General features: G+C 47.9%; 1 protein-coding gene across 1 annotated transcript in view; it reads right to left on the bottom strand.

Annotated features, from left to right (window-relative positions):
• The window catches only part of LOC120017966 (calcium-activated potassium channel subunit alpha-1-like), a 354744-nt gene that overhangs the window by 11600 nt on the left and 317246 nt on the right, over positions 1 to 25898 (bottom strand). Inside the window, exon 23 of the mRNA XM_038960926.1 lies at positions 19831 to 19944. Coding sequence (XP_038816854.1) covers positions 19831 to 19944 — 114 coding nt within the window. The remainder of the gene's footprint in view (positions 1 to 19830; positions 19945 to 25898) is intronic.

Here is a 25898-nt window from a genome sequence, read left to right as displayed (position 1 = left end):
CCAAAACAGAGTCAGAGAGAGAGAGAGGCCAAGGAGGGCACAGCACGCCAAACACACACAAACACGCCTGGGGACTTGAGAAGTAGAGAATCGCTGGGTGCCATAGCTAGGGCAGGGGTTCCCAAACTTTTTTTGTTGGAGAAATAGGAAGGTTAGATTTTAGAGTGTTTTTGAGCCAATATTCCTTTTTACTTGACTTACAACCCCAAGTCTTAGGCCCTGACCCAAACAGAATCATTCCCTTTAGTGGCTCCTTCAAAGACTCAATAACATATATTCTCAACTGTCTCATGTCTTTAGGTATAGAAAAGGTAGTGATGTCTGAACCAAAGCGTTACGGATTTGGCATTCATGGTAGATGCACAGTACAATCCGTCATCAACAAACCATTTCTGCAGTTTTGAATCACATTCAAGACATGGATTTTACCTAGGTGTGTGAAGCACACCTCGTTCCACCATATTGTGCATGTTGAGGTGAGAAGATCATGCATGTAATGTAACATGCATTCTGGAGCTTCGTTGATATCTCAGATAAGAACATGGGTGGTAACATCGTTACCTATTGAGATATTAATGTATTTACCTTTTCCTGAAAGTCAAATGATTATTTAAAACAACAATAAAAAGATAAATAAAGCTGTGGGGTAAATTCACATAGGCACAGCCTGCTTTTAAAGATCAAAGTTATACTACATTCTGAAACTGTTAAGGATGATAGAAGTTCAAATCATAAATGGCTAGGGTTGAAACATCTCTATTTTCTGTCTAGAATACTGCTAACCGGAGGACAAGATCAAGAAGAACAATATAAAAACAAAGTTCTTTAAAACCATTTGTAAAGATGCCTTTCCCTAATAGAACAGACTTTAGCCTCAGATGTGAGGATTTGCTTGCTAGTGCCAGTGGACAAGAGCCTGAGATCCAACTGTATTTGAAAAGCGCTTGACAACACAAGCCTTTCTTTGACCCCTTCAACATGAAGGCTTGAGGTCTGGAAGAAAGAAAAAAAGACCCCCCCGCCATAAAATACACAAAAACAACAACAACAACTCAACAGATTAAAGGGAACATTTGAGCTGTAGTTTTAATTTTTTTTCCAATCTGATTTCTTCCCAGGCTTCCTTTGTGCTGCGGAGGAACAGACATGTCAGTCAACCAGACAAGCGGGCTGATGATGCAAACAGGCCCGGGCTAAGGAGACTGAAGCGGGGGGTAGTGGGGTGGGTGTAGAGGGGTGGGTGTAGAGGCTGGGGGTCAGGGATGGTGGCTGTGATATGAAAACAGCCATAGGGACAGACCAAGCAACTATCCAAGTGCAAGAGCGATGCTTTGAGAAAAGAATGCATGGGAAAAAATAAAAACATCACAGAAAAAAAACATTCAATAAAAAAAGGCCAAAACGAGACAGTAAATGTTCCACCAGAAACAGAGAACAAAAAATGTAATTGTGTTCAAAGTGAAGCCATGGGAGAGTCAGCGAGGGCCTCGGCTGTAGCCTGATAGATCAAGACACGTGGATGAAGAAAGGAGAGTCAGCGAGGGCCTCGGCTGTAGCCTGATAGATCGAGACACGTGGATGAAGAAAGGAGAGTCAGCGAGGGCCTCGGCTGTAGCCTGATAGATCAAGACACGTGGATGAAGAAAGGAGAGACAGCGAGGGCCTCGGCTGTAGCCTGATAGATCAAGACACGTGGATGAAGAAAGGAGAGACAGCGAGGGCCTCGGCTGTAGCCTGATAGATCAAGACACGTGAATGAAGAAAGGAGAGTCAGCGAGGGCCTCGGCTGTAGCCTGATAGATCAAGACACGTGGATGAAGAAAGGAGAGTCAGCGAGGGCCTCGGCTGTAGCCTGATAGATCAAGACACGTGGATGAAGAAAGGAGAGTCAGCGAGGGCCTCGGCTGTAGCCTGATAGATCAAGACACGTGGATGAAGAAAGGAGAGTCAGCGAGGGCCTCGGCTGTAGCCTGATAGATCAAGACACGTGGATGAAGAAAGGAGAGTCAGCGAGGGCCTCGGCTGTAGCCTGATAGATCAAGACACGTGGATGAAGAAAGGAGAGTCAGCGAGGGCCTCGGCTGTAGCCTGATAGATCAAGACACGTGGATGAAGAAAGGAGAGTCAGCGAGGGCCTCGGCTGTAGCCTGATAGATCAAGACACGTGGATGAAGAAAGGAGAGTCAGCGAGGGCCTCGGCTGTAGCCTGATAGATCAAGACACGTGGATGAAGAAAGGAGAGACAGCGAGGGCCTCGGCTGTAGCCTGATAGATCAAGACACGTGGATGAAGAAAGGAGAGACAGCGAGGGCCTCGGCTGTAGCCTGATAGATCAAGACACGTGAATGAAGAAAGGAGAGTCAGCGAGGGCCTCGGCTGTAGCCTGATAGATCAAGACACGTGGATGAAGAAAGGAGAGTCAGCGAGGGCCTCGGCTGTAGCCTGATAGATCAAGACACGTGGATGAAGAAAGGAGAGTCAGCGAGGGCCTCGGCTGTAGCCTGATAGATCAAGACACGTGGATGAAGAAAGGAGAGTCAGCGAGGGCCTCGGCTGTAGCCTGATAGATCGAGACACGTGGATGAAGAAAGGAGAGTCAGCGAGGGCCTCGGCTGTAGCCTGATAGATCGAGACACGTGGATGAAGAAAGGAGAGTCAGCGAGGGCCTCGGCTGTAGCCTGATAGATCGAGACACGTGGATGAAGAAAGGAGAGACAGCGAGGGCCTCGGCTGTAGCCTGATAGATCGAGACACGTGGATGAAGAAAGGAGAGTCAGCGAGGGCCTCGGCTGTAGCCTGATAGATCAAGACACGTGGATGAAGAAAGGAGAGTCAGCGAGGGCCTCGGCTGTAGCCTGATAGATCGAGACACGTGGATGAAGAAAGGAGAGACAGCGAGGGCCTCGGCTGTAGCCTGATAGATCGAGACACGTGGATGAAGAAAGGAGAGTCAGCGAGGGCCTCGGCTGTAGCCTGATAGATCAAGACACGTGGATGAAGAAAGGAGAGACAGCGAGGGCCTCGGCTGTAGCCTGATAGATCAAGACACGTGGATGAAGAAAGGAGAGTCAGCGAGGGCCTCGGCTGTAGCCTGATAGATCAAGACACGTGGATGAAGAAAGGAGAGTCAGCGAGGGCCTCGGCTGTAGCCTGATAGATCAAGACACGTGGATGAAGAAAGGAGAGACAGCGAGGGCCTCGGCTGTAGCCTGATAGATCAAGACACGTGGATGAAGAAAGGAGAGTCAGCGAGGGCCTCGGCTGTAGCCTGATAGATCGAGACACGTGGATGAAGAAAGGAGAGTCAGCGAGGGCCTCGGCTGTAGCCTGATAGATCGAGACACGTGGATGAAGAAAGGAGAGACAGCGAGGGCCTCGGCTGTAGCCTGATAGATCGAGACACGTGGATGAAGAAAGGAGAGTCAGCGAGGGCCTCGGCTGTAGCCTGATAGATCAAGACACGTGGATGAAGAAAGGAGAGTCAGCGAGGGCCTCGGCTGTAGCCTGATAGATCAAGACACGTGGATGAAGAAAGGAGAGTCAGCGAGGGCCTCGGCTGTAGCCTGATAGATCAAGACACGTGGATGAAGAAAGGAGAGACAGCGAGGGCCTCGGCTGTAGCCTGATAGATCAAGACACGTGGATGAAGAAAGGAGAGACAGCGAGGGCCTCGGCTGTAGCCTGATAGATCAAGACACGTGGATGAAGAAAGGAGAGTCAGCGAGAGGGAGAGAGAATTGCTTTGGCAATGTAAACATATGTTTCCCATGCCAATAAAGCCCCTTAAATTGAAATTGAATTGAGAATGGGAGAGTTAGAGAGAAAAAAAGAAAGAGTGTGTGAGAGGTGAGAGAGAGTGTGAGCGAGAGAGTGTGAGCGAGAGAGTGTGAGCGAGAGAGGTGACAGGCAGACAGGCAGACAGACAGAACTAAAGATCGGACGGCAGCGAGCAGAGGACAAAGGCCTGGCTTACCCAGCTCAGTTATCATTTGTATGTTGATTCCAAGTTTTTTTTCCTGACTGAATGAAACCAAAGGCAGTATTTTGCCAGGTTTAGCTAACGACAGTAAGACAGTGTGGAGCAGAGGGGGGAGAGATAGGGTCATTATTGGAACAGCTTCAAAGAGAAGAGAAAAATAAAAGCAGCCTGAGACCAGTCATCAGGATTAGAAAGACTGAAGCTGGTGTATGTAAAGGTAGCCGAGACATGCAACTACAGCACAAGAGAGGGACAGATGTGACTGAACCATACCACTAAAACATTCAAACACAAAGGGATTACGGATATACAATATTGTATACATAAACCGACTTTACGTGACGTTTTCCATTTGACTTGACTCAACTATGGTGATGTAAAGTAAACTGACAACATTGACACGACAACTACAGTGTATAGTTCCACAGAGACTGATGTTAACTGCTTTACCTCCTCTCTACTTCCAGGGAGGGGGAGGACAACGTTAGTGATGATAATAGTATCTACTTAATAGCCAGGACAAAATCTGCAGGAGAAATGAATCTAAATCAAACATAGCTGAAATGATACTAAATCAAGCATACTGTAGCTGGGGAATTTATTGAAATCAAATACAGCAAGACAAAAACAAACAGCTACACTTGATTTGTTGATTACATATGTAGTACTCAAGAACATAACAAGAGAGAGAGAGGCAAAACAATGTTCATACAGCGTCCTGTCCCTGTGTCTCTCCCTGTCTCTGTCTGTGTCTCCGTCTATCCCATGCCTCAATGCTTTCTAATTGGGTCAGAGGGGAGAGATGGAGACGGAGTGGCAGATCTCCAGTGCTTTAGTCAGAGGAGATAGAGTGGTGGGTCTCCAGTGCTTTAGTCAGAGGGGATAGAGTGGTGGGTCTCCAGTGCTTTAGTCAGAGGGGATAGAGTGGTGGGTCTCTAGTGCTTTAGTCAGAGGAGATAGAGTGGTGGGTCTCTAGTGCTTTAGTCAGAGGGGATAGAGTGGTGGGTCTCTAGTGCTTTAGTCAGAGGGGATAGAGTGGTGGGTCTCCAGTGCTTTAGTCAGAGGGGATAGAGTGGTGGGTCTCTAGTGCTTTAGTCAAAGGGGATAGAGTGGTGGGTCTCTAGTGCTTTAGTCAGAGGGGATAGAGAGGTGGGTCTCTAGTGCTTTAGTCAGAGGGGATAGAGTGGTGGGTCTCTAGTGCTTTAGTCAGAGGGGATAGAGTGGTGGGTCTCTAGTGCTTTAGTCAGAGGGGATAGAGTGGTGGGTCTCTAGTGCTTTAGTCAGAGGGGATAGAGTGGTGGGTCTCTAGTGCTTTAGTCAGAGGGGATAGAGTGGTGGGTCTCTAGTGCTTTAGTCAGAGGGGATAGAGTGGTGGGTCTCCAGTGCTTTAGTCAGAGGGGATAGAGTGGTGGGTCTCCAGTGCTTTAGTCAGAGGGGATAGAGTGGTGGGTCTTGAGTGCTTTAGTCAGAGGGGATAGAGTGGTGGGTCTCTAGTGCTTTAGTCAGAGGGGATAGAGTGGTGGGTCTCCAGTGCTTTAGTCAGAGGGGATAGAGTGGTGGGTCTCTAGTGCTTTAGTCAGAGGGGATAGAGTGGTGGGTCTCTAGTGCTTTAGTCAGAGGGGATAGAGTGGTGGGTCTCTAGTGCTTTAGTCAGAGGGGATAGAGTGGTGGGTCTCTAGTGCTTTAGTCAGAGGGGATAGAGTGGTGGGTCTCCAGTGCTTTAGTCAGAGGGGATAGAGTGGTGGGTCTCTAGTGCTTTAGTCAGAGGGGATAGAGTGGTGGGTCTCCAGTGCTTTAGTCAGAGGGGATAGAGTGGTGGGTCTCCAGTGCTTTAGTCAGAGGGGATAGAGTGGTGGGTCTCTAGTGCTTTAGTCAGAGGGGATAGAGTGGTGGGTCTCTAGTGCTTTAGTCAGAGGGGATAAAGTGGTGGGTCTCTGGTGCTTTAGTCAGAGGGGATAGAGTGGTGGTCTCCAGTGCTTTAGTCAGAGGGGATAGAGTGGTGGGTCTCCAGTGCTTTAGTCAGAGGGGATAGAGTGGTGGGTCTCTAGTGCTTTAGTCAGAGGGGATAGAGTGGTGGGTCTCTAGTGCTTTAGTCAGAGGGGATAGAGTGGTGGGTCTCTAGTGCTTTAGTCAGAGGGGATAGAGTGGTGGGTCTCCAGTGCTTTAGTCAGAGGGGATAGAGTGGTGGGTCTCCAGTGCTTTAGTCAGAGGGGATAGAGTGGTGGGTCTCTAGTGCTTTAGTCAGAGGGGATAGAGTGGTGGGTCTCCAGTGCTTTAGTCAGAGGGGATAGAGTGGTGGGTCTCTAGTGCTTTAGTCAGAGGGGATAGAGTGGTGGGTCTCTAGTGCTTTAGTCAGAGGGGATAGAGTGGTGGGTCTCTAGTGCTTTAGTCAGAGGGGATAGAGTGGTGGGTCTCTAGTGCTTTAGTCAGAGGGGATAGAGTGGTGGGTCTCTAGTGCTTTAGTCAGAGGGGATAGAGTGGTGGGTCTCCAGTGCTTTAGTCAGAGGGGATAGAGTGGTGGGTCTCTAGTGCTTTAGTCAGAGGAGATAGAGTGGTGGGTCTCCAGTGCTTTAGTCAGAGGGGATAGAGTGGTGGGTCTCCAGTGCTTTAGTCAGAGGGGATAGAGTGGTGGGTCTCCAGTGCTTTAGTCAGAGGGGATAGAGTGGTGGGTCTCCAGTGCTTTAGTCAGAGGGGATAGAGTGGTGGGTCTCTAGTGCTTTAGTCAGAGGGGATAGAGTGGTAGGTCTCCAGTGCTTTAGTCAGAGGGGATAGAGTGGTGGGTCTCTAGTGCTTTAGTCAGAGGGGATAGAGTGGTGGGTCTTGAGTGCTTTAGTCAGAGGGGATAGAGTGGTGGGTCTCCAGTGCTTTAGTCAGAGGGGATAGAGTGGTGGGTCTCCAGTGCTTTAGTCAGAGGGGATAGAGTGGTGGGTCTCTAGTGCTTTAGTCAGAGGGGATAGAGTGGTGGGTCTCTAGTGCTTTAGTCAGAGGGGATAGAGTGGTGGGTCTCTAGTGCTTTAGTCAGAGGGGATAGAGTGGTGGGTCTCCAGTGCTTTAGTCAGAGGGGATAGAGTGGTGGGTCTCCAGTGCTTTAGTCAGAGGGGATAGAGTGGTGGGTCTCTAGTGCTTTAGTCAGAGGGGATAGAGTGGTGGGTCTCTAGTGCTTTAGTCAGAGGGGATAGAGTGGTGGGTCTCCAGTGCTTTAGTCAGAGGGGATAGAGTGGTGGGTCTCCAGTGCTTTAGTCAGAGGGGATAGAGTGGTGGGTCTCTAGTGCTTTAGTCAGAGGGGATAGAGTGGTGGGTCTCTAGTGCTTTAGTCAGAGGGGATAGAGTGGTGGGTCTCTAGTGCTTTAGTCAGAGGGGATAGAGTGGTGGGCCTCCAGTGCTTTAGTCAGAGGGGATAGAGTGGTGGGTCTCTAGTGCTTTAGTCAGAGGAGATAGAGTGGTGGGTCTCCAGTGCTTTAGTCAGAGGGGATAGAGTGGTGGGTCTCCAGTGCTTTAGTCAGAGGGGATAGAGTGGTGGGTCTCCAGTGCTTTAGTCAGAGGGGATAGAGTGGTGGGTCTCCAGTGCTTTAGTCAGAGGGGATAGAGTGGTGGGTCTCTAGTGCTTTAGTCAGAGGGGATAGAGTGGTAGGTCTTCAGTGCTTTAGTCAGAGGGGATAGAGTGGTGGGTCTCTAGTGCTTTAGTCAGAGGGGATAGAGTGGTGGGTCTTGAGTGCTTTAGTCAGAGGGGATAGAGTGGTGGGTCTCCAGTGCTTTAGTCAGAGGGGATAGAGTGGTGGGTCTCCAGTGCTTTAGTCAGAGGGGATAGAGTGGTGGGTCTCCAGTGCTTTAGTCAGAGGGGATAGAGTGGTGGGTCTCTAGTGCTTTAGTCAGAGGGGATAGAGTGGTGGGTCTCTAGTGCTTTAGTCAGAGGGGATAGAGTGGTGGGTCTCTAGTGCTTTAGTCAGAGGGGATAGAGTGGTGGGTCTCTAGTGCTTTAGTCAGAGGGGATAGAGTGGTGGGTCTCCAGTGCTTTAGTCAGAGGGGATAGAGTGGTGGGTCTCCAGTGCTTTAGTCAGAGGGGATAGAGTGGTGGGTCTCTAGTGCTTTAGTCAGAGGGGATAGAGTGGTGGGTCTCTAGTGCTTTAGTCAGAGGGGATAGAGTGGTGGGTCTCTAGTGCTTTAGTCAGAGGGGATAGAGTGGTGGGTCTCCTAGTGCTTTAGTCAGAGGGGATAGAGTGGTGGGTCTCTAGTGCTTTAGTCAGAGGGGATAGAGTGGTGGGTCTCTAGTGCTTTAGTCAGAGGGGATAGAGTGGTGGGTCTCCAGTGCTTTAGTCAGAGGGGATAGAGTGGTGGGTCTCTAGTGCTTTAGTCAGAGGGAGATAGAGTGGTGGGTCTCTAGTGCTTTAGTCAGAGGGGATAGAGTGGTGGGTCTCCAGTGCTTTAGTCAGAGGGGATAGAGTGGTGGGTCTCCAGTGCTTTAGTCAGAGGGGATAGAGTGGTGGGTCTCTAGTGCTTTAGTCAGAGGGGATAGAGTGGTGGTCTCTAGTGCTTTAGTCAGAGGGGATAGAGTGGTGGGTCTCGAGTGCTTTAGTCAGAGGGGATAGAGTGGTGGGTCTCCAGTGCTTTAGTCAGAGGGGATAGAGTGGTGGGTCTCCAGTGCTTTAGTCAGAGGGGATAGAGTGGTGGGTCTCCAGTGCTTTAGTCAGAGGGGATAGAGTGGTAGGTCTCTAGTTCTTTAGTCAGAGGGGATAGAGTGGTGGGTCTCTAGTGCTTTAGTCAGAGGGGATAGAGTGGTGGGTCTCCAGTGCTTTAGTCAGAGGGGATAGAGTGGTGGGTCTCCAGTGCTTTAGTCAGAGGGGATAGAGTGGTGGGTCTCTAGTGCTTTAGTCAGAGGGGATAGAGTGGTGGGTCTCTAGTGCTTTAGTCAGAGGGGATAGAGTGGTGGGTATCTAGTGCTTTAGTCAGAGGGGATAGAGTGGTGGGTCTCTAGTGCTTTAGTCAAAGGGGATAGAGTGGTGGGTCTCTAGTGCTTTAGTCAGAGGGGATAGAGTGGTGGGTCTCTAGTGCTTTAGTCAGAGGGGATAGAGTGGTGGGTCTCTAGTGCTTTAGTCAGAGGGGATAGAGTGGTGGGTCTCTAGTGCTTTAGTCAGAGGGGATAGAGTGGTGGGTCTCTAGTGCTTTAGTCAGAGGGGATAGAGTGGTGGGTCTCTAGTGCTTTAGTCAGAGGGGATAGAGTGGTGGGTCTCTAGTGCTTTAGTCAGAGGGGATAGAGTGGTGGGTCTCCAGTGCTTTAGTCAGAGGGGATAGAGTGGTGGGTCTCCAGTGCTTTAGTCAGAGGGGATAGAGTGGTGGGTCTTGAGTGCTTTAGTCAGAGGGGATAGAGTGGTGGGTCTCTAGTGCTTTAGTCAGAGGGGATAGAGTGGTGGGTCTCCAGTGCTTTAGTCAGAGGGGATAGAGTGGTGGGTCTCTAGTGCTTTAGTCAGAGGGGATAGAGGGGTGGGTCTCTAGTGCTTTAGTCAGAGGGGATAGAGTGGTGGGTCTCTAGTGCTTTAGTCAGAGGGGATAGAGTGGTGGGTCTCTAGTGCTTTAGTCAGAGGGGATAGAGTGGTGGGTCTCCAGTGCTTTAGTCAGAGGGGATAGAGTGGTGGGTCTCTAGTGCTTTAGTCAGAGGAGATAGAGTGGTGGGTCTCCAGTGCTTTAGTCAGAGGGGATAGAGTGGTGGGTCTCCAGTGCTTTAGTCAGAGGGGATAGAGTGGTGGGTCTCTAGTGCTTTAGTCAGAGGGGATAGAGTGGTGGGTCTCTAGTGCTTTAGTCAGAGGGGATAGAGTGGTGGGTCTCTGGTGCTTTAGTCAGAGGGGATAGAGTGGTGGGTCTCCAGTGCTTTAGTCAGAGGGGATAGAGTGGTGGGTCTCCAGTGCTTTAGTCAGAGGGGATAGAGTGGTGGGTCTCTAGTGCTTTAGTCAGAGGGGATAGAGTGGTGGGTCTCTAGTGCTTTAGTCAGAGGGGATAGAGTGGTGGGTCTCCAGTGCTTTAGTCAGAGGGGATAGAGTGGTGGGTCTCCAGTGCTTTAGTCAGAGGGGATAGAGTGGTGGGTCTCTAGTGCTTTAGTCAGAGGGGATAGAGTGGTGGGTCTCTAGTGCTTTAGTCAGAGGGGATAGAGTGGTGGGTCTCCAGTGCTTTAGTCAGAGGGGATAGAGTGGTGGGTCTCCAGTGCTTTAGTCAGAGGGGATAGAGTGGTGGGTCTCTAGTGCTTTAGTCAGAGGGGATAGAGTGGTGGGTCTCTAGTGCTTTAGTCAGAGGGGATAGAGTGGTGGGTCTCTAGTGCTTTAGTCAGAGGGGATAGAGTGGTGGGCCTCCAGTGCTTTAGTCAGAGGGGATAGAGTGGTGGGTCTCTAGTGCTTTAGTCAGAGGAGATAGAGTGGTGGGTCTCCAGTGCTTTAGTCAGAGGGGATAGAGTGGTGGGTCTCCAGTGCTTTAGTCAGAGGGGATAGAGTGGTGGGTCTCCAGTGCTTTAGTCAGAGGGGATAGAGTGGTGGGTCTCCAGTGCTTTAGTCAGAGGGGATAGAGTGGTGGGTCTCTAGTGCTTTAGTCAGAGGGGATAGAGTGGTAGGTCTTCAGTGCTTTAGTCAGAGGGGATAGAGTGGTGGGTCTCTAGTGCTTTAGTCAGAGGGGATAGAGTGGTGGGTCTTGAGTGCTTTAGTCAGAGGGGATAGAGTGGTGGGTCTCCAGTGCTTTAGTCAGAGGGGATAGAGTGGTGGGTCTCCAGTGCTTTAGTCAGAGGGGATAGAGTGGTGGGTCTCCAGTGCTTTAGTCAGAGGGGATAGAGTGGTGGGTCTCTAGTGCTTTAGTCAGAGGGGATAGAGTGGTGGGTCTCTAGTGCTTTAGTCAGAGGGGATAGAGTGGTGGGTCTCTAGTGCTTTAGTCAGAGGGGATAGAGTGGTGGGTCTCTAGTGCTTTAGTCAGAGGGGATAGAGTGGTGGGTCTCCAGTGCTTTAGTCAGAGGGGATAGAGTGGTGGGTCTCCAGTGCTTTAGTCAGAGGGGATAGAGTGGTGGGTCTCTAGTGCTTTAGTCAGAGGGGATAGAGTGGTGGGTCTCTAGTGCTTTAGTCAGAGGGGATAGAGTGGTGGGTCTCTAGTGCTTTAGTCAGAGGGGATAGAGTGGTGGGTCTCCAGTGCTTTAGTCAGAGGGGATAGAGTGGTGGGTCTCTAGTGCTTTAGTCAGAGGGGATAGAGTGGTGGGTCTCTAGTGCTTTAGTCAGAGGGGATAGAGTGGTGGGTCTCCAGTGCTTTAGTCAGAGGGGATAGAGTGGTGGGTCTCTAGTGCTTTAGTCAGAGGAGATAGAGTGGTGGGTCTCTAGTGCTTTAGTCAGAGGGGATAGAGTGGTGGGTCTCCAGTGCTTTAGTCAGAGGGGATAGAGTGGTGGGTCTCCAGTGCTTTAGTCAGAGGGGATAGAGTGGTGGGTCTCTAGTGCTTTAGTCAGAGGGGATAGAGTGGTGGGTCTTGAGTGCTTTAGTCAGAGGGGATAGAGTGGTGGGTCTCCAGTGCTTTAGTCAGAGGGGATAGAGTGGTGGGTCTCCAGTGCTTTAGTCAGAGGGGATAGAGTGGTGGGTCTCCAGTGCTTTAGTCAGAGGGGATAGAGTGGTAGGTCTCTAGTTCTTTAGTCAGAGGGGATAGAGTGGTGGGTCTCTAGTGCTTTAGTCAGAGGGGATAGAGTGGTGGGTCTCCAGTGCTTTAGTCAGAGGGGATAGAGTGGTGGGTCTCCAGTGCTTTAGTCAGAGGGGATAGAGTGGTGGGTCTCTAGTGCTTTAGTCAGAGGGGATAGAGTGGTGGGTCTCTAGTGCTTTAGTCAGAGGGGATAGAGTGGTGGGTATCTAGTGCTTTAGTCAGAGGGGATAGAGTGGTGGGTCTCTAGTGCTTTAGTCAAAGGGGATAGAGTGGTGGGTCTCTAGTGCTTTAGTCAGAGGGGATAGAGTGGTGGGTCTCTAGTGCTTTAGTCAGAGGGGATAGAGTGGTGGGTCTCTAGTGCTTTAGTCAGAGGGGATAGAGTGGTGGGTCTCTAGTGCTTTAGTCAGAGGGGATAGAGTGGTGGGTCTCTAGTGCTTTAGTCAGAGGGGATAGAGTGGTGGGTCTCTAGTGCTTTAGTCAGAGGGGATAGAGTGGTGGGTCTCTAGTGCTTTAGTCAGAGGGGATAGAGTGGTGGGTCTCCAGTGCTTTAGTCAGAGGGGATAGAGTGGTGGGTCTCCAGTGCTTTAGTCAGAGGGGATAGAGTGGTGGGTCTTGAGTGCTTTAGTCAGAGGGGATAGAGTGGTGGGTCTCTAGTGCTTTAGTCAGAGGGGATAGAGTGGTGGGTCTCCAGTGCTTTAGTCAGAGGGGATAGAGTGGTGGGTCTCTAGTGCTTTAGTCAGAGGGGATAGAGGGGTGGGTCTCTAGTGCTTTAGTCAGAGGGGATAGAGTGGTGGGTCTCTAGTGCTTTAGTCAGAGGGGATAGAGTGGTGGGTCTCTAGTGCTTTAGTCAGAGGGGATAGAGTGGTGGGTCTCCAGTGCTTTAGTCAGAGGGGATAGAGTGGTGGGTCTCTAGTGCTTTAGTCAGAGGAGATAGAGTGGTGGGTCTCCAGTGCTTTAGTCAGAGGGGATAGAGTGGTGGGTCTCCAGTGCTTTAGTCAGAGGGGATAGAGTGGTGGGTCTCTAGTGCTTTAGTCAGAGGGGATAGAGTGGTGGGTCTCTAGTGCTTTAGTCAGAGGGGATAGAGTGGTGGGTCTCTGGTGCTTTAGTCAGAGGGGATAGAGTGGTGGGTCTCCAGTGCTTTAGTCAGAGGGGATAGAGTGGTGGGTCTCCAGTGCTTTAGTCAGAGGGGATAGAGTGGTGGGTCTCTAGTGCTTTAGTCAGAGGGGATAGAGTGGTGGGTCTCTAGTGCTTTAGTCAGAGGGGATAGAGTGGTGGGTCTCCAGTGCTTTAGTCAGAGGGGATAGAGTGGTGGGTCTCCAGTGCTTTAGTCAGAGGGGATAGAGTGGTGGGTCTCTAGTGCTTTAGTCAGAGGGGATAGAGTGGTGGGTCTCTAGTGCTTTAGTCAGAGGGGATAGAGTGGTGGGTCTCTAGTGCTTTAGTCAGAGGGGATAGAGTGGTGGGTCTCCAGTGCTTTAGTCAGAGGGGATAGAGTGGTGGGTCTCTAGTGCTTTAGTCAGAGGAGATAGAGTGGTGGGTCTCCAGTGCTTTAGTCAGAGGGGATAGAGTGGTGGGTCTCCAGTGCTTTAGTCAGAGGGGATAGAGTGGTGGGTCTCCAGTGCTTTAGTCAGAGGGGATAGAGTGGTGGGTCTCCAGTGCTTTAGTCAGAGGGGATAGAGTGGTGGGTCTCTAGTGCTTTAGTCAGAGGGGATAGAGTGGTAGGTCTCCAGTGCTTTAGTCAGAGGGGATAGAGTGGTGGGTCTCTAGTGCTTTAGTCAGAGGGGATAGAGTGGTGGGTCTTGAGTGCTTTAGTCAGAGGGGATAGAGTAGTGGGTCTCCAGTGCTTTAGTCAGAGGGATAGAGTGGTGGGTCTCCAGTGCTTTAGTCAGAGGGGATAGAGTGGTGGGTCTCCAGTGCTTTAGTCAGAGGGGATAGAGTGGTGGGTCTCTAGTGCTTTAGTCAGAGGGGATAGAGTGGTGGGTCTCTAGTGCTTTAGTCAGAGGGGATAGAGTGGTGGGTCTCTAGTGCTTTAGTCAGAGGGGATAGAGTGGTGGGTCTCTAGTGCTTTAGTCAGAGGGGATAGAGTGGTGGGTCTCCAGTGCTTTAGTCAGAGGGGATAGAGTGGTGGGTCTCCAGTGCTTTAGTCAGAGGGGATAGAGTGGTGGGTCTCTAGTGCTTTAGTCAGAGGGGATAGAGTGGTGGGTCTCCAGTGCTTTAGTCAGAGGGGATAGAGTGGTGGGTCTCTAGTGCTTTAGTCAGAGGGGATAGAGTGGTGGGTCTCTAGTGCTTTAGTCAGAGGGGATAGAGTGGTGGGTCTCCAGTGCTTTAGTCAGAGGGGATAGAGTGGTGGGTCTCTAGTGCTTTAGTCAGAGGGGATAGAGTGGTGGGTCTCTAGTGCTTTAGTCAGAGGGGATAGAGTGGTGGGTCTCCAGTGCTTTAGTCAGAGGGGATAGAGTGGTGGGTCTCTAGTGCTTTAGTCAGAGGAGATAGAGTGGTGGGTCTCTAGTGCTTTAGTCAGAGGGGATAGAGTGGTGGGTCTCCAGTGCTTTAGTCAGAGGGGATAGAGTGGTGGGTCTCCAGTGCTTTAGTCAGAGGGGATAGAGTGGTGGGTCTCTAGTGCTTTAGTCAGAGGGGATAGAGTGGTGGGTCTTGAGTGCTTTAGTCAGAGGGGATAGAGTGGTGGGTCTCCAGTGCTTTAGTCAGAGGGGATAGAGTGGTGGGTCTCCAGTGCTTTAGTCAGAGGGGATAGAGTGGTGGGTCTCCAGTGCTTTAGTCAGAGGGGATAGAGTGGTAGGTCTCTAGTTCTTTAGTCAGAGGGGATAGAGTGGTGGGTCTCTAGTGCTTTAGTCAGAGGGGATAGAGTGGTGGGTCTCCAGTGCTTTAGTCAGAGGGGATAGAGTGGTGGGTCTCCAGTGCTTTAGTCAGAGGGGATAGAGTGGTGGGTCTCTAGTGCTTTAGTCAGAGGGGATAGAGTGGTGGGTCTCTAGTGCTTTAGTCAGAGGGGATAGAGTGGTGGGTCTCTAGTGCTTTAGTCAGAGGGGATAGAGTGGTGGGTCTCCAGTGCTTTAGTCAGAGGGGATAGAGTGGTGGGTCTCTAGTGCTTTAGTCAGAGGAGATAGAGTGGTGGGTCTCTAGTGCTTTAGTCAGAGGGGATAGAGTGGTGGGTCTCCAGTGCTTTAGTCAGAGGGGATAGAGTGGTGGGTCTCTAGTGCTTTAGTCAGAGGGGATAGAGTGGTGGGTCTCTAGTGCTTTAGTCAGAGGGGATAGAGTGGTGGGTCTCTAGTGCTTTAGTCAGAGGGGATAGAGTGGTGGGTCTCCAGTGCTTTAGTCAGAGGGGATTGAGTGGTGGGTCTCCAGTGCTTTAGTCAGAGGGGATAGAGTGGTGGGTCTCTAGTGCTTTAGTCAGAGGGGATAGAGTGGTGGGTCTCCAGTGCTTTAGTCAGAGGGGATAGAGTGGTGGGTCTCTAGTGCTTTAGTCAGAGGGGATAGAGTGGTGGGTCTTGAGTGCTTTAGTCAGAGGGGATAGAGTGGTGGGTCTCCAGTGCTTTAGTCAGAGGGGATAGAGTGGTGGGTCTCCAGTGCTTTAGTCAGAGGGGATAGAGTGGTGGGTCTCTAGTGCTTTAGTCAGAGGGGATAGAGTGGTGGGTCTCTAGTGCTTTAGTCAGAGGGGATAGAGTGGTGGGTCTCCAGTGCTTTAGTCAGAGGGGATAGAGTGGTGGGTCTCCAGTGCTTTAGTCAGAGGGGATAGAGTGGTGGGTCTCTAGTGCTTTAGTCAGAGGGGATAGAGTGGTGGGTCTCTAGTGCTTTAGTCAGAGGGGATAGAGTGGTGGGTCTCTAGTGCTTTAGTCAGAGGGGATAGAGTGGTGGGTCTCTAGTGCTTTAGTCAGAGGGGATAGAGTGGTGGGTCTCCAGTGCTTTAGTCAGAGGGGATAGAGTGGTGGGTCTCCAGTGCTTTAGTCAGAGGAGATAGAGTGGTGGGTCTCTAGTGCTTTAGTCAGAGGGGATAGAGTGGTGGGTCTCCAGTGCTTTAGTCAGAGGGGATAGAGTGGTGGGTCTCCAGTGCTTTAGTCAGAGGGGATAGAGTGGTGGGTCTCTAGTGCTTTAGTCAGAGGGGATAGAGTGGTGGGTCTCTAGTGCTTTAGTCAGAGGGGATAGAGTGGTGGGTCTCTAGTGCTTTAGTCAGAGGGGATAGAGTGGTGGGTCTCTAGTGCTTTAGTCAGAGGGGATAGAGTGGTGGGTCTCCAGTGCTTTAGTCAGAGGAGATAGAGTGGTGGGTCTCCAGTGCTTTAGTCAGAGGGGATAGAGTGGTGGGTCTCCAGTGCTTTAGTCAGAGGGGATAGAGTGGTGGGTCTCTAGTGCTTTAGTCAGAGGGGATAGAGTGGTGGGTCTCTAGTGCTTTAGTCAGAGGGGATAGAGTGGTGGGTCTCCAGTGCTTTAGTCAGAGGGGATAGAGTGGTGGGTCTCTAGTGCTTTAGTCAGAGGGGATAGAGTGGTGGGTCTCCAGTGCTTTAGTCAGAGGGGATAGAGTGGTGGGTCTTGAGTGCTTTAGTCAGAGGGGATAGAGTGGTGGGTCTCCAGTGCTTTAGTCAGAGGGGATAGAGTGGTGGGTCTCCAGTGCTTTAGTCAGAGGGGATAGAGTGGTGGGTCTCTAGTGCTTTAGTCAGAGGGGATAGAGTGGTGGGTCTCTAGTGCTTTAGTCAGAGGGGATAGAGTGGTGGGTCTCCAGTGCTTTAGTCAGAGGGGATAGAGTGGTGGGTCTCCAGTGCTTTAGTCAGAGGGGATAGAGTGGTGGGTCTCTAGTGCTTTAGTCAGAGGGGATAGAGTGGTGGGTCTCTAGTGCTTTAGTCAGAGGGGATAGAGTGGTGGGTCTCTAGTGCTTTAGTCAGAGGGGATAGAGTGGTGGGTCTCTAGTGCTTTAGTCAGAGGGGATAGAGTGGTGGGTCTCCAGTGCTTTAGTCAGAGGGGATAGAGTGGTGGGTCTCCAGTGCTTTAGTCAGAGGAGATAGAGTGGTGGGTCTCTAGTGCTTTAGTCAGAGGGGATAGAGTGGTGGGTCTCCAGTGCTTTAGTCAGAGGGGATAGAGTGGTGGGTCTCCAGTGCTTTAGTCAGAGGGGATAGAGTGGTGGGTCTCTAGTGCTTTAGTCAGAGGGGATAGAGTGGTGGGTCTCTAGTGCTTTAGTCAGAGGGGATAGAGTGGTGGGTCTCTAGTGCTTTAGTCAGAGGGGATAGAGTGGTGGGTCTCTAGTGCTTTAGTCAGAGGGGATAGAGTGGTGGGTCTCTAGTGCTTTAGTCAGGGGGGATAGAGTGGTGGGTCTCGAGTGCTTTAGTCAGAGGGGATAGAGTGGTGGGTCTCGAGTGCTTTAGTCAGAGGGGATAGAGTGGTGGGTCTCCAGTGCTTTAGTCAGAGGGGATAGAGTGGTGGGTCTCCAGTGCTTTAGTCAGAGGGGATAGAGTGGTGGGTCTCCAGTGCTTTAGTCAGAGGGGATAGAGTGGTGGGTCTCCAGTGCTTTAGTCAGAGGGGATAGAGTGGTGGGTCTCCAGTGCTTTAGTCAGAGGGGATAGAGTGGTGGGTCTCTAGTGCTTTAGTCAGAGGGGATAGAGTGGTGGGTCTCCAGTGCTTTAGTCAGAGGGGATAGAGTGGTGGGTCTCTAGTGCTTTAGTCAGAGGGGATAGAGTGGTGGGTCTCCAGTGCTTTAGTCAGAGGGGATAGAGTGGTGGGTCTCTAGTGCTTTAGTCAGAGGGGATAGAGTGGTGGGTCTCTAGTGCTTTAGTCAGAGGGGATAGAGTGGTGGGTCTCCAGTGCTTTAGTCAGAGGGGATAGAGTGGTGGGTCTCTAGTGCTTTAGTCAGAGGAGATAGAGTGGTGGGTCTCTAGTGCTTTAGTCAGAGGGGATAGAGTGGTGGGTCTCCAGTGCTTTAGTCAGAGGGGATAGAGTGGTGGGTCTCTAGTGCTTTAGTCAGAGGGGATAGAGTGGTGGGTCTCCAGTGCTTTAGTCAGAGGGGATAGAGTGGTGGGTCTCCAGTGCTTTAGTCAGAGGGGATAGAGTGGTGGGTCTCCAGTGCTTTAGTCAGAGGGGATAGAGTGGTGGGTCTCCTAGTGCTTTAGTCAGAGGGGATAGAGTGGTGGGTCTCTAGTGCTTTAGTCAGAGGGGATAGAGTGGTGGGTCTCCAGTGCTTTAGTCAGAGGGGATAGAGTGGTGGGTCTCTAGTGCTTTAGTCAGAGGGGATAGAGTGGTGGGTCTCTAGTGCTTTAGTCAGGGGGGATAGAGTGGTGGGTCTTGAGTGCTTTAGTCAGAGGGGATAGAGTGGTGGGTCTCAAGTGCTTTAGTCAGAGGGGATAGAGTGGTGGGTCTCCAGTGCTTTAGTCAGAGGGGATAGAGTGGTGGGTCTCTAGTGCTTTAGTCAGAGGGGATAGAGTGGTGGGTCTCCAGTGCTTTAGTCAGAGGGGATAGAGTGGTGGGTCTCCAGTGCTTTAGTCAGAGGGGATAGAGTGGTGGGTCTCTAGTGCTTTAGTCAGAGGGGATAGAGTGGTGGGTCTCCAGTGCTTTAGTCAGAGGGGATAGAGTGGTGGGTCTCTAGTGCTTTAGTCAGAGGGGATAGAGTGGTGGGTCTTGAGTGCTTTAGTCAGAGGGGATAGAGTGGTGGGTCTCTAGTGCTTTAGTCAGAGGGGATAGAGTGGTGGGTCTCTAGTGCTTTAGTCAGAGGGGATAGAGTGATGGGTCTCTAGTGCTTTAGTCAGAGGGGATAGAGTGGTGGGTCTCTAGTGCTTTAGTCAGAGGGGATAGAGTGGTGGGTCTCTAGTGCTTTAGTCAGAGGGGATAGAGTGGTGGGTCTCTAGTGCTTTAGTCAGAGGGGATAGAGTGGTGGGTCTCCAGCGCTTTAGTCAGAGGGGATAGAGTGGTGGGTCTCCAGTGCTTTAGTCAGAGGGGATAGAGTGGTGGGTCTCTAGTGCTTTAGTCAGAGGGGATAGAGTGGTGGGTCTCTAGTGCTTTAGTCAGAGGGGATAGAGTGGTGGGTCTTGAGTGCTTTAGTCAGAGGGGATAGAGTGGTGGGTCTCCAGTGCTTTAGTCAGAGGGGATAGAGTGGTGGGTCTCTAGTGCTTTAGTCAGAGTTGATAGAGTGGTGGGTCTCCAGTGCTTTAGTCAGAGGGGATAGAGTGGTGGGTCTCTAGTGCTTTAGTCAGAGGGGATAGAGTGGTGGGTCTCCAGTGCTTTAGTCAGAGGGGATAGAGTGGTGGGTCTCCAGTGCTTTAGTCAGAGGGGATAGAGTGGTGGGTCTCCAGTGCTTTAGTCAGATGGGATAGAGTGGTGGGTCTCTAGTGCTTTAGTCAGAGGGGATAGAGTGGTGGGTCTCTAGTGCTTTAGTCAGAGGGGATAGAGTGGTGGGTCTCCAGTGCTTTAGTCAGAGGGGATAGAGTGGTGGGTCTCCAGTGCTTTAGTCAGAGGGGATAGAGTGGTGGGTCTCTAGTGCTTTAGTCAGAGGGGATAGTGGTTCTAGCGACCCTGGTCTCTAGTCATTTAGAATCCCTCAGAGACGTGAAACTTTCATGAGTCCCCTGTACCACAGGGAATATTATAGAGTATAGCCAGCACCATTGTTATTATTAAATGGACCCATTTTGCTACCGTGGCACTTTTTTAGCTCCCTCTCACTCTCATTTTACTCTCGCCCTCCCTCTCAATCAGGCAGTTAATGGACTAATGGTACATAGAAAAAGTGAGTGTTCTGACTTTGTAATGAGACATCTCAGCTAGAGCTTCCACAAAGAGAGGGACATTTGAAATTACCAAAATTGCTCAGCTTTGTATTTAGCTCCACACAAATCTCAGGCCAAAGTCGCTAATCATTATCATCAATATATCGCTAGAATTAGTCATCACAGCCATAGAAAATTAAGTTTTGCCAACTACCCTCCACATTGTCACCAAACGTTCCACAAAAACAACATTCAAACTTGCATTCTAACCAGAATGCAAAAGAATGTCCACCGAACTGTTAAAGGCAACATGGCGGTCCTGAAGATGCCAAATCTCTAAGTCAGTTGGCCAAACTGTGTGTACAATTTCACAGTATTTTCCCAATAGGCAAAACTGGTTTAAATAACATCACAACAACCAGAAAGTGGTTGAAATGACATAATATTGACATTCTATGGACCTGTTTTGCCCGCAATCATTAGTGAATGGTCAGTTGGTGTGTGTTTCTCACCTAGTTCAGTGATGATGGGGATGTTGGCGCCAGTGGTGACGGAGGCCTGGCGTGCTAAACCATGTACTGGACTGCTGTCTGGAGAGGACCGGTCCATTCCAGGAGGCGTGAAACCTACACAGAGCACAAAAAGAAAGTCACACCAAACCATTGAAACGTACAGACACAGAGATACACACAAAACCATTGAAAACCTATAGACTCAGAGAGATACACACAAAACCATTGAAAACCTATAGACACAGAGGGATATACACAAAACCATTGAAAACCTATAGACACAGAGAGATACACACAAAACCATTGAAAACCTACAGACACAGAGAGATACACACAAAACCATTGAAAACCTACAGACACAGAGAGATACACACAAAACCATTGAAAACCTATAGACACAGAGAGATACACACAAAACCATTGAAAACCTACAGACACAGAGAGATACACACAAAACCATTGAAAACCTACAGACACAGAGATACAAACAAAACCGTTGAAACCTACAGACACAGAGATGCACACAAAACCATTGAAACCTACAGACACAGAGATACAAACAAAACCGTTGAAACCTACAGACACAGAGATGCACACAAAACAAGATGTACTGAAATCACACAGAAAAAAACCCCGAGATACAGTGCATTCGGAAAGTATTCAGACCCCTTGACATTTTCCACATTTTGTTACCTTACAGCCTTTTTCTAAAATTTATTCAATTGTTTTCTTCCCTCATCAATCTACACACAACATCAATCTACACACAACATCAATCTACACACAACATCAATCTACACACAACATCAATCTACACACAACACAGTCAACTTTGATATTGCAAATGTATTAAAAATAAAAACTGAAATATAACATTTACATAAGTATTCAGATCCTTTACTGAGTACTTTGTTGAAGCACCTTTGGCAGCGATTACAACCTCAAGCAGGGATGCAAACTAGTCACCTTTCGGCAAAATTCACCGTTTTGAATCCAAAATAGGTGACCTACGTGATTCGTGTAGATCCGATGAGAAAAGTTTGGGGGGGCTTTGGATCACACTACTGGCTGTAAGTAAACGAGTGATGGCGCGTTTGGCGCAATACTGGCTGTATCCAAGCCTCAGCCAATCGTTCACATAACAGCAGAATGCAGCATGCGACTGGAGAGAGAAGAGACAACCAATTTGCTAGTTAGAGCATCAGAGTGCGCTCTGGAAAGACATCAGAGAGTAGAAAGCCAGTTTGCCATTTACAGCAGCGCGTCCCCTGAACGATAACGAAGAGGTAGGTGAAAAGCCTGACCACAGAGACGGGGGTGAGAGGGTGATGAAGTGTACTTCATGAGCTGTAACCGAGAAACAACTGGCATTTGGAAAGTTTGAGGTGAGGGAGAAAGTATGGTGGAACAAGTACTAGTATTGTTAGCATTGTTAAGTAACGTTATCTTGCTAGCTGGATTGAATTCTCCGTTAGCTAGCCAGAGAAATGTTGAGCAACATTAGCCAACTTAACTGATCTAATAATTGAGTTTATGGTGTGAAAATTAGCTGGCTAATAAAGTCAGACAGCTAACGTTAGCTAGCTAACATTACAACATCAGATGAACTAACATTAGTAACCTAACCAATTCGCTATAGTATTAACTGCTATACAACTCCTTGCCGTTCCTCAAGTTATACCGCGTTAGTTGCTTACTGGACCCTGGCAATCTGTGTGAAATGTTGACTAGTTAACTAGCTAACAAACTAACTACTATCTGTGAACTAATGTTTTCCCTCTACAATATGTGGTTAATTTTCAGAATTAGGTGAAAATGAGGCGTTGCTAGTTAAACAAGTGGATTGGGGCTCCCGAGTGGCGCAGCGGTCTAAGGCACTGCATCTCAGTCCTAGAGGTGTCACTACAGACACCCTGGTTAGAATCCAGGCTGTATCACATCCAGACGTGATTAGGAGCCCCATAGGGCGGCGCACAATTGGCCAAGCATCATCTGGGTTTGGCCGGTAAATACAAATTTGTTCTTAACTGACTTAACTAAATAAAGGTTTAAAATAAAAAGTGTAGCAAGGCCTGGCCTAAACTGGATGCCACTATAGAGGTGAAAGGAACACCACACACTTTCCCTATTTCTCACTTTTCCAATACAGTGGATAAAAAGGGGTATGCCAGGTGTACTCTCTGCCTGAAAGAGATCAATTATGCCAACAAAGGGTCTCCTGCTCTGCGGCTGGCACATCGTAGAACAGATGCCCACAGGCAGAAAGTGTACAATGTAATAATCTACAGTGTAGCCCAAAGCTATTGCTTTTGTGTTGAACTTGACAGTACAACTTGTGTGTGAGTGAGGGGGGATAATTACATTTTTTACTCTGTGAATGTTATTTTTGCACACGTGTAGCCTTGTGCACTTGATCGATGTCTACTATAGTGGCCACTATAATAGAGTAAAAATAAAATGCCTGTTTGTTTCATTCTATTTCTACTTTATGATGTTTTTTTCCCAAGTGTAATATTTATGTGTGCGGTCACAAGCGTTCTATTATAAAGGCTGTCATGGTCACAAGTGTTCTATTATAAAGGCTGTCATGGTCACAAGTGTTCTATTATAAAGGCTGTCATGGTAACAAGTGTTCTATTATAAAGGCTGTCATGGTCACAAGTGTTCTATTATAAAGGCTGTCATGGTCACAAGTGTTCTATTATAAAGGCTGTTATGGTAACAAGTGTTCTATTATAAAGGCTGTCATGGTCACAAGCGTTCTATTATAAAGGCTGTCATGGTCACAAGTGTTCTATTATAAAGGCTGTCATGGTCACAAGTGTTCTATTATAAAGACTGTCATGGTAACAAGCGTTCTATTATAAAGGCTGTCATGGTCACAAGCGTTCTATTATAAAGGCTGTCATGGTCACAAGCGTTCTATTATAAAGGCTGTCATGGTCACAAGTGTTCTATTATAAAGACTGTCATGGTCACAAGTGTTCTATTATAAAGGCTGTCATGGTCACAAGTGTTCTATTATAAAGGCTGTCATGGTCACAAGTGTTCTATTATAAAGGCTGTCATGGTAACAAGTGTTCTATTATAAAGGCTGTCATGGTAACAAGTGTTCTATTATAAAGGCTGTCATGGTCACAAGCGTTCTATTATAAAGGCTGTCATGGTAACAAGTGTTCTATTATAAAGGCTGTCATGGTAACACGTGTTCTATTATAAAGGCTGTCATGGTCACAAGTGTTCTATTATAAAGGCTGTCATGGTAACAAGTGTTCTATTATAAAGGCTGTCATGGTAACACGTGTTCTATTATAAAGGCTGTCATGGTCACAAGTGTTCTATTATAAAGGCTGTCATGGTAACAAGTGTTCTATTATAAAGGCTGTCATGGTCACAAGCGTTCTATTATAAAGGCTGTCGTGGTCACAAGTGTTCTATTATAAAGGCTGTCATGGTAACAAGTGTTCTATTATAAAGGCTGTCATGGTAACAAGCGTTCTATTATAAAGGCTGTCATGGTCACAAGTGTTCTATTATAAAGGCTGTCATGGTAACAAGTGTTCTATTATAAAGGCTGTCATGGTAACAAGTGTTCTATTATAAAGGCTGTCATGGTAACAAGCGTTCTATTATAAAGGCTGTCATGGTCACAAGTGTTCTATTATAAAGGCTGTCATGGTCACAAGCGTTCTATTATAAAGGCTGTCATGGTAACAAGCGTTCTATTATAAAGGCTGTCATGGTAACAAGTGTTCTATTATAAAGGCTGTCATGGTAACAAGTGTTCTATTATAAAGGCTGTCATGGTCACAAGTGTTCTATTATAAAGGATGTCATGGTCACAAGCGTTCTATTATAAAGGCTGTCATGGTAACAAGTGTTCTATTATAAAGGCTGTCATGGTAACAAGTGTTCTATTATAAAGGCTGTCATGGTAACAAGTGTTCTATTATAAAGGCTGTCATGGTAACAAGTGTTCTATTATAAAGGCTGTCATGGTCACAAGTGTTCTATTATAAAGGCTGTCATGGTCACAAGCGTTCTATTATAAAGGCTGTCATGGTCACAAGTGTTCTATTATAAAGGCTGTCATGTTCACAAGTGTTCTATTATAAAGGATGTCATGGTAACAAGTGTTCTATTATAAAGGCTGTCATGGTCACAAGCGTTCTATTATAAAGGCTGTCATGGTAACAAGTGTTCTATTATAAAGGCTGTCATGGTAACAAGTGTTCTATTATAAAGGCTGTCATGGTCACAAGTGTTCTATTATAAAGGCTGTCATGGTAACAAGTGTTCTATTATAAAGGCTGTCATGGTAACAAGTGTTCTATTATAAAGGCTGTCATGGTCACAAGTGTTCTATTATAAAGACTGTCATGGTAACAAGTGTTCTATTATAAAGGCTGTCATGGTAACAAGTGTTCTATTATAAAGGCTGTCATGGTAACAAGTGTTCTATTATAAAGGCTGTCATGGTAACAAGTGTTCTATTATAAAGGCTGTCATGGTCACAAGTGTTCTATTATAAAGGCTGTCATGGTCACAAGCGTTCTATTATAAAGGCTGTCATGGTAACAAGCGTTCTATTATAAAGGCTGTCATGGTCACAAGTGTTCTATTATAAAGGCTGTCATGGTAACAAGTGTTCTATTATAAAGGCTGTCATGGTAACAAGTGTTCTATTATAAAGGCTGTCATGGTAACAAGCGTTCTATTATAAAGGCTGTCATGGTCACAAGTGTTCTATTATAAAGGCTGTCATGGTCACAAGCGTTCTATTATAAAGGCTGTCATGGTAACAAGCGTTCTATTATAAAGGCTGTCATGGTAACAAGTGTTCTATTATAAAGGCTGTCATGGTAACAAGTGTTCTATTATAAAGGCTGTCATGGTCACAAGTGTTCTATTATAAAGGATGTCATGGTCACAAGCGTTCTATTATAAAGGCTGTCATGGTAACAAGTGTTCTATTATAAAGGCTGTCATGGTAACAAGTGTTCTATTATAAAGGCTGTCATGGTAACAAGTGTTCTATTATAAAGGCTGTCATGGTAACAAGTGTTCTATTATAAAGGCTGTCATGGTCACAAGTGTTCTATTATAAAGGCTGTCATGGTCACAAGCGTTCTATTATAAAGGCTGTCATGGTCACAAGTGTTCTATTATAAAGGCTGTCATGTTCACAAGTGTTCTATTATAAAGGATGTCATGGTAACAAGTGTTCTATTATAAAGGCTGTCATGGTCACAAGCGTTCTATTATAAAGGCTGTCATGGTAACAAGTGTTCTATTATAAAGGCTGTCATGGTAACAAGTGTTCTATTATAAAGGCTGTCATGGTCACAAGTGTTCTATTATAAAGGCTGTCATGGTAACAAGTGTTCTATTATAAAGGCTGTCATGGTAACAAGTGTTCTATTATAAAGGCTGTCATGGTCACAAGTGTTCTATTATAAAGACTGTCATGGTAACAAGTTTTTCTAGTTCATAAAGTGTTCTATTATAAAGGCTGTCATGGTAACAAGTGTTCTATTATAAAGGCTGTCATGGTAACAAGTGTTCTATTATAAAGGCTGTCATGGTCACAAGTGTTCTATTATAAAGGCTGTCATGGTCACAAGCGTTCTATTATAAAGGCTGTCATGGTCACAAGCGTTCTATTATAAAGGCTGTCATGGCTAACTGCAATATTAGTGTATTGTTTTTTCTCAAGACTTGAGTGTCATTTGCAGTAAAGTCTAGGCAACAAATAATATTGGATTGATTTCTTTACATTTTTTAGCTGTGATTGAGGTTCACATTAACCACTTATTTTACACACAGAGACTGATCATGTAGATCATATTCTTTGTTGTTAGTTAATTAGTTAAAACCTGCATTACCCCCTAGCAGGGATTTTTTGCAAATAAAAAAAGTGTAACCTTTTTGGGCCCTCAGCAGTTTGTCTTCTTGGGTATGACGCTACAAGTTTGGCACACCTGTATTTGGGGAGTTTCTCCCATTATTTTCTGCAGATCCTCTCAAGCTCTGTCAGGTTGGATGGGGAGTGTCGCTGCACAGCTATT

The sequence above is a fragment of the Salvelinus namaycush genome, chromosome 22 (genome assembly GCF_016432855.1).
Source record: "Salvelinus namaycush isolate Seneca chromosome 22, SaNama_1.0, whole genome shotgun sequence".
In the NCBI taxonomy this organism is placed as follows: domain Eukaryota; kingdom Metazoa; phylum Chordata; class Actinopteri; order Salmoniformes; family Salmonidae; genus Salvelinus; species Salvelinus namaycush.
This window is presented reverse-complemented; position numbering and strand designations above follow the sequence as displayed.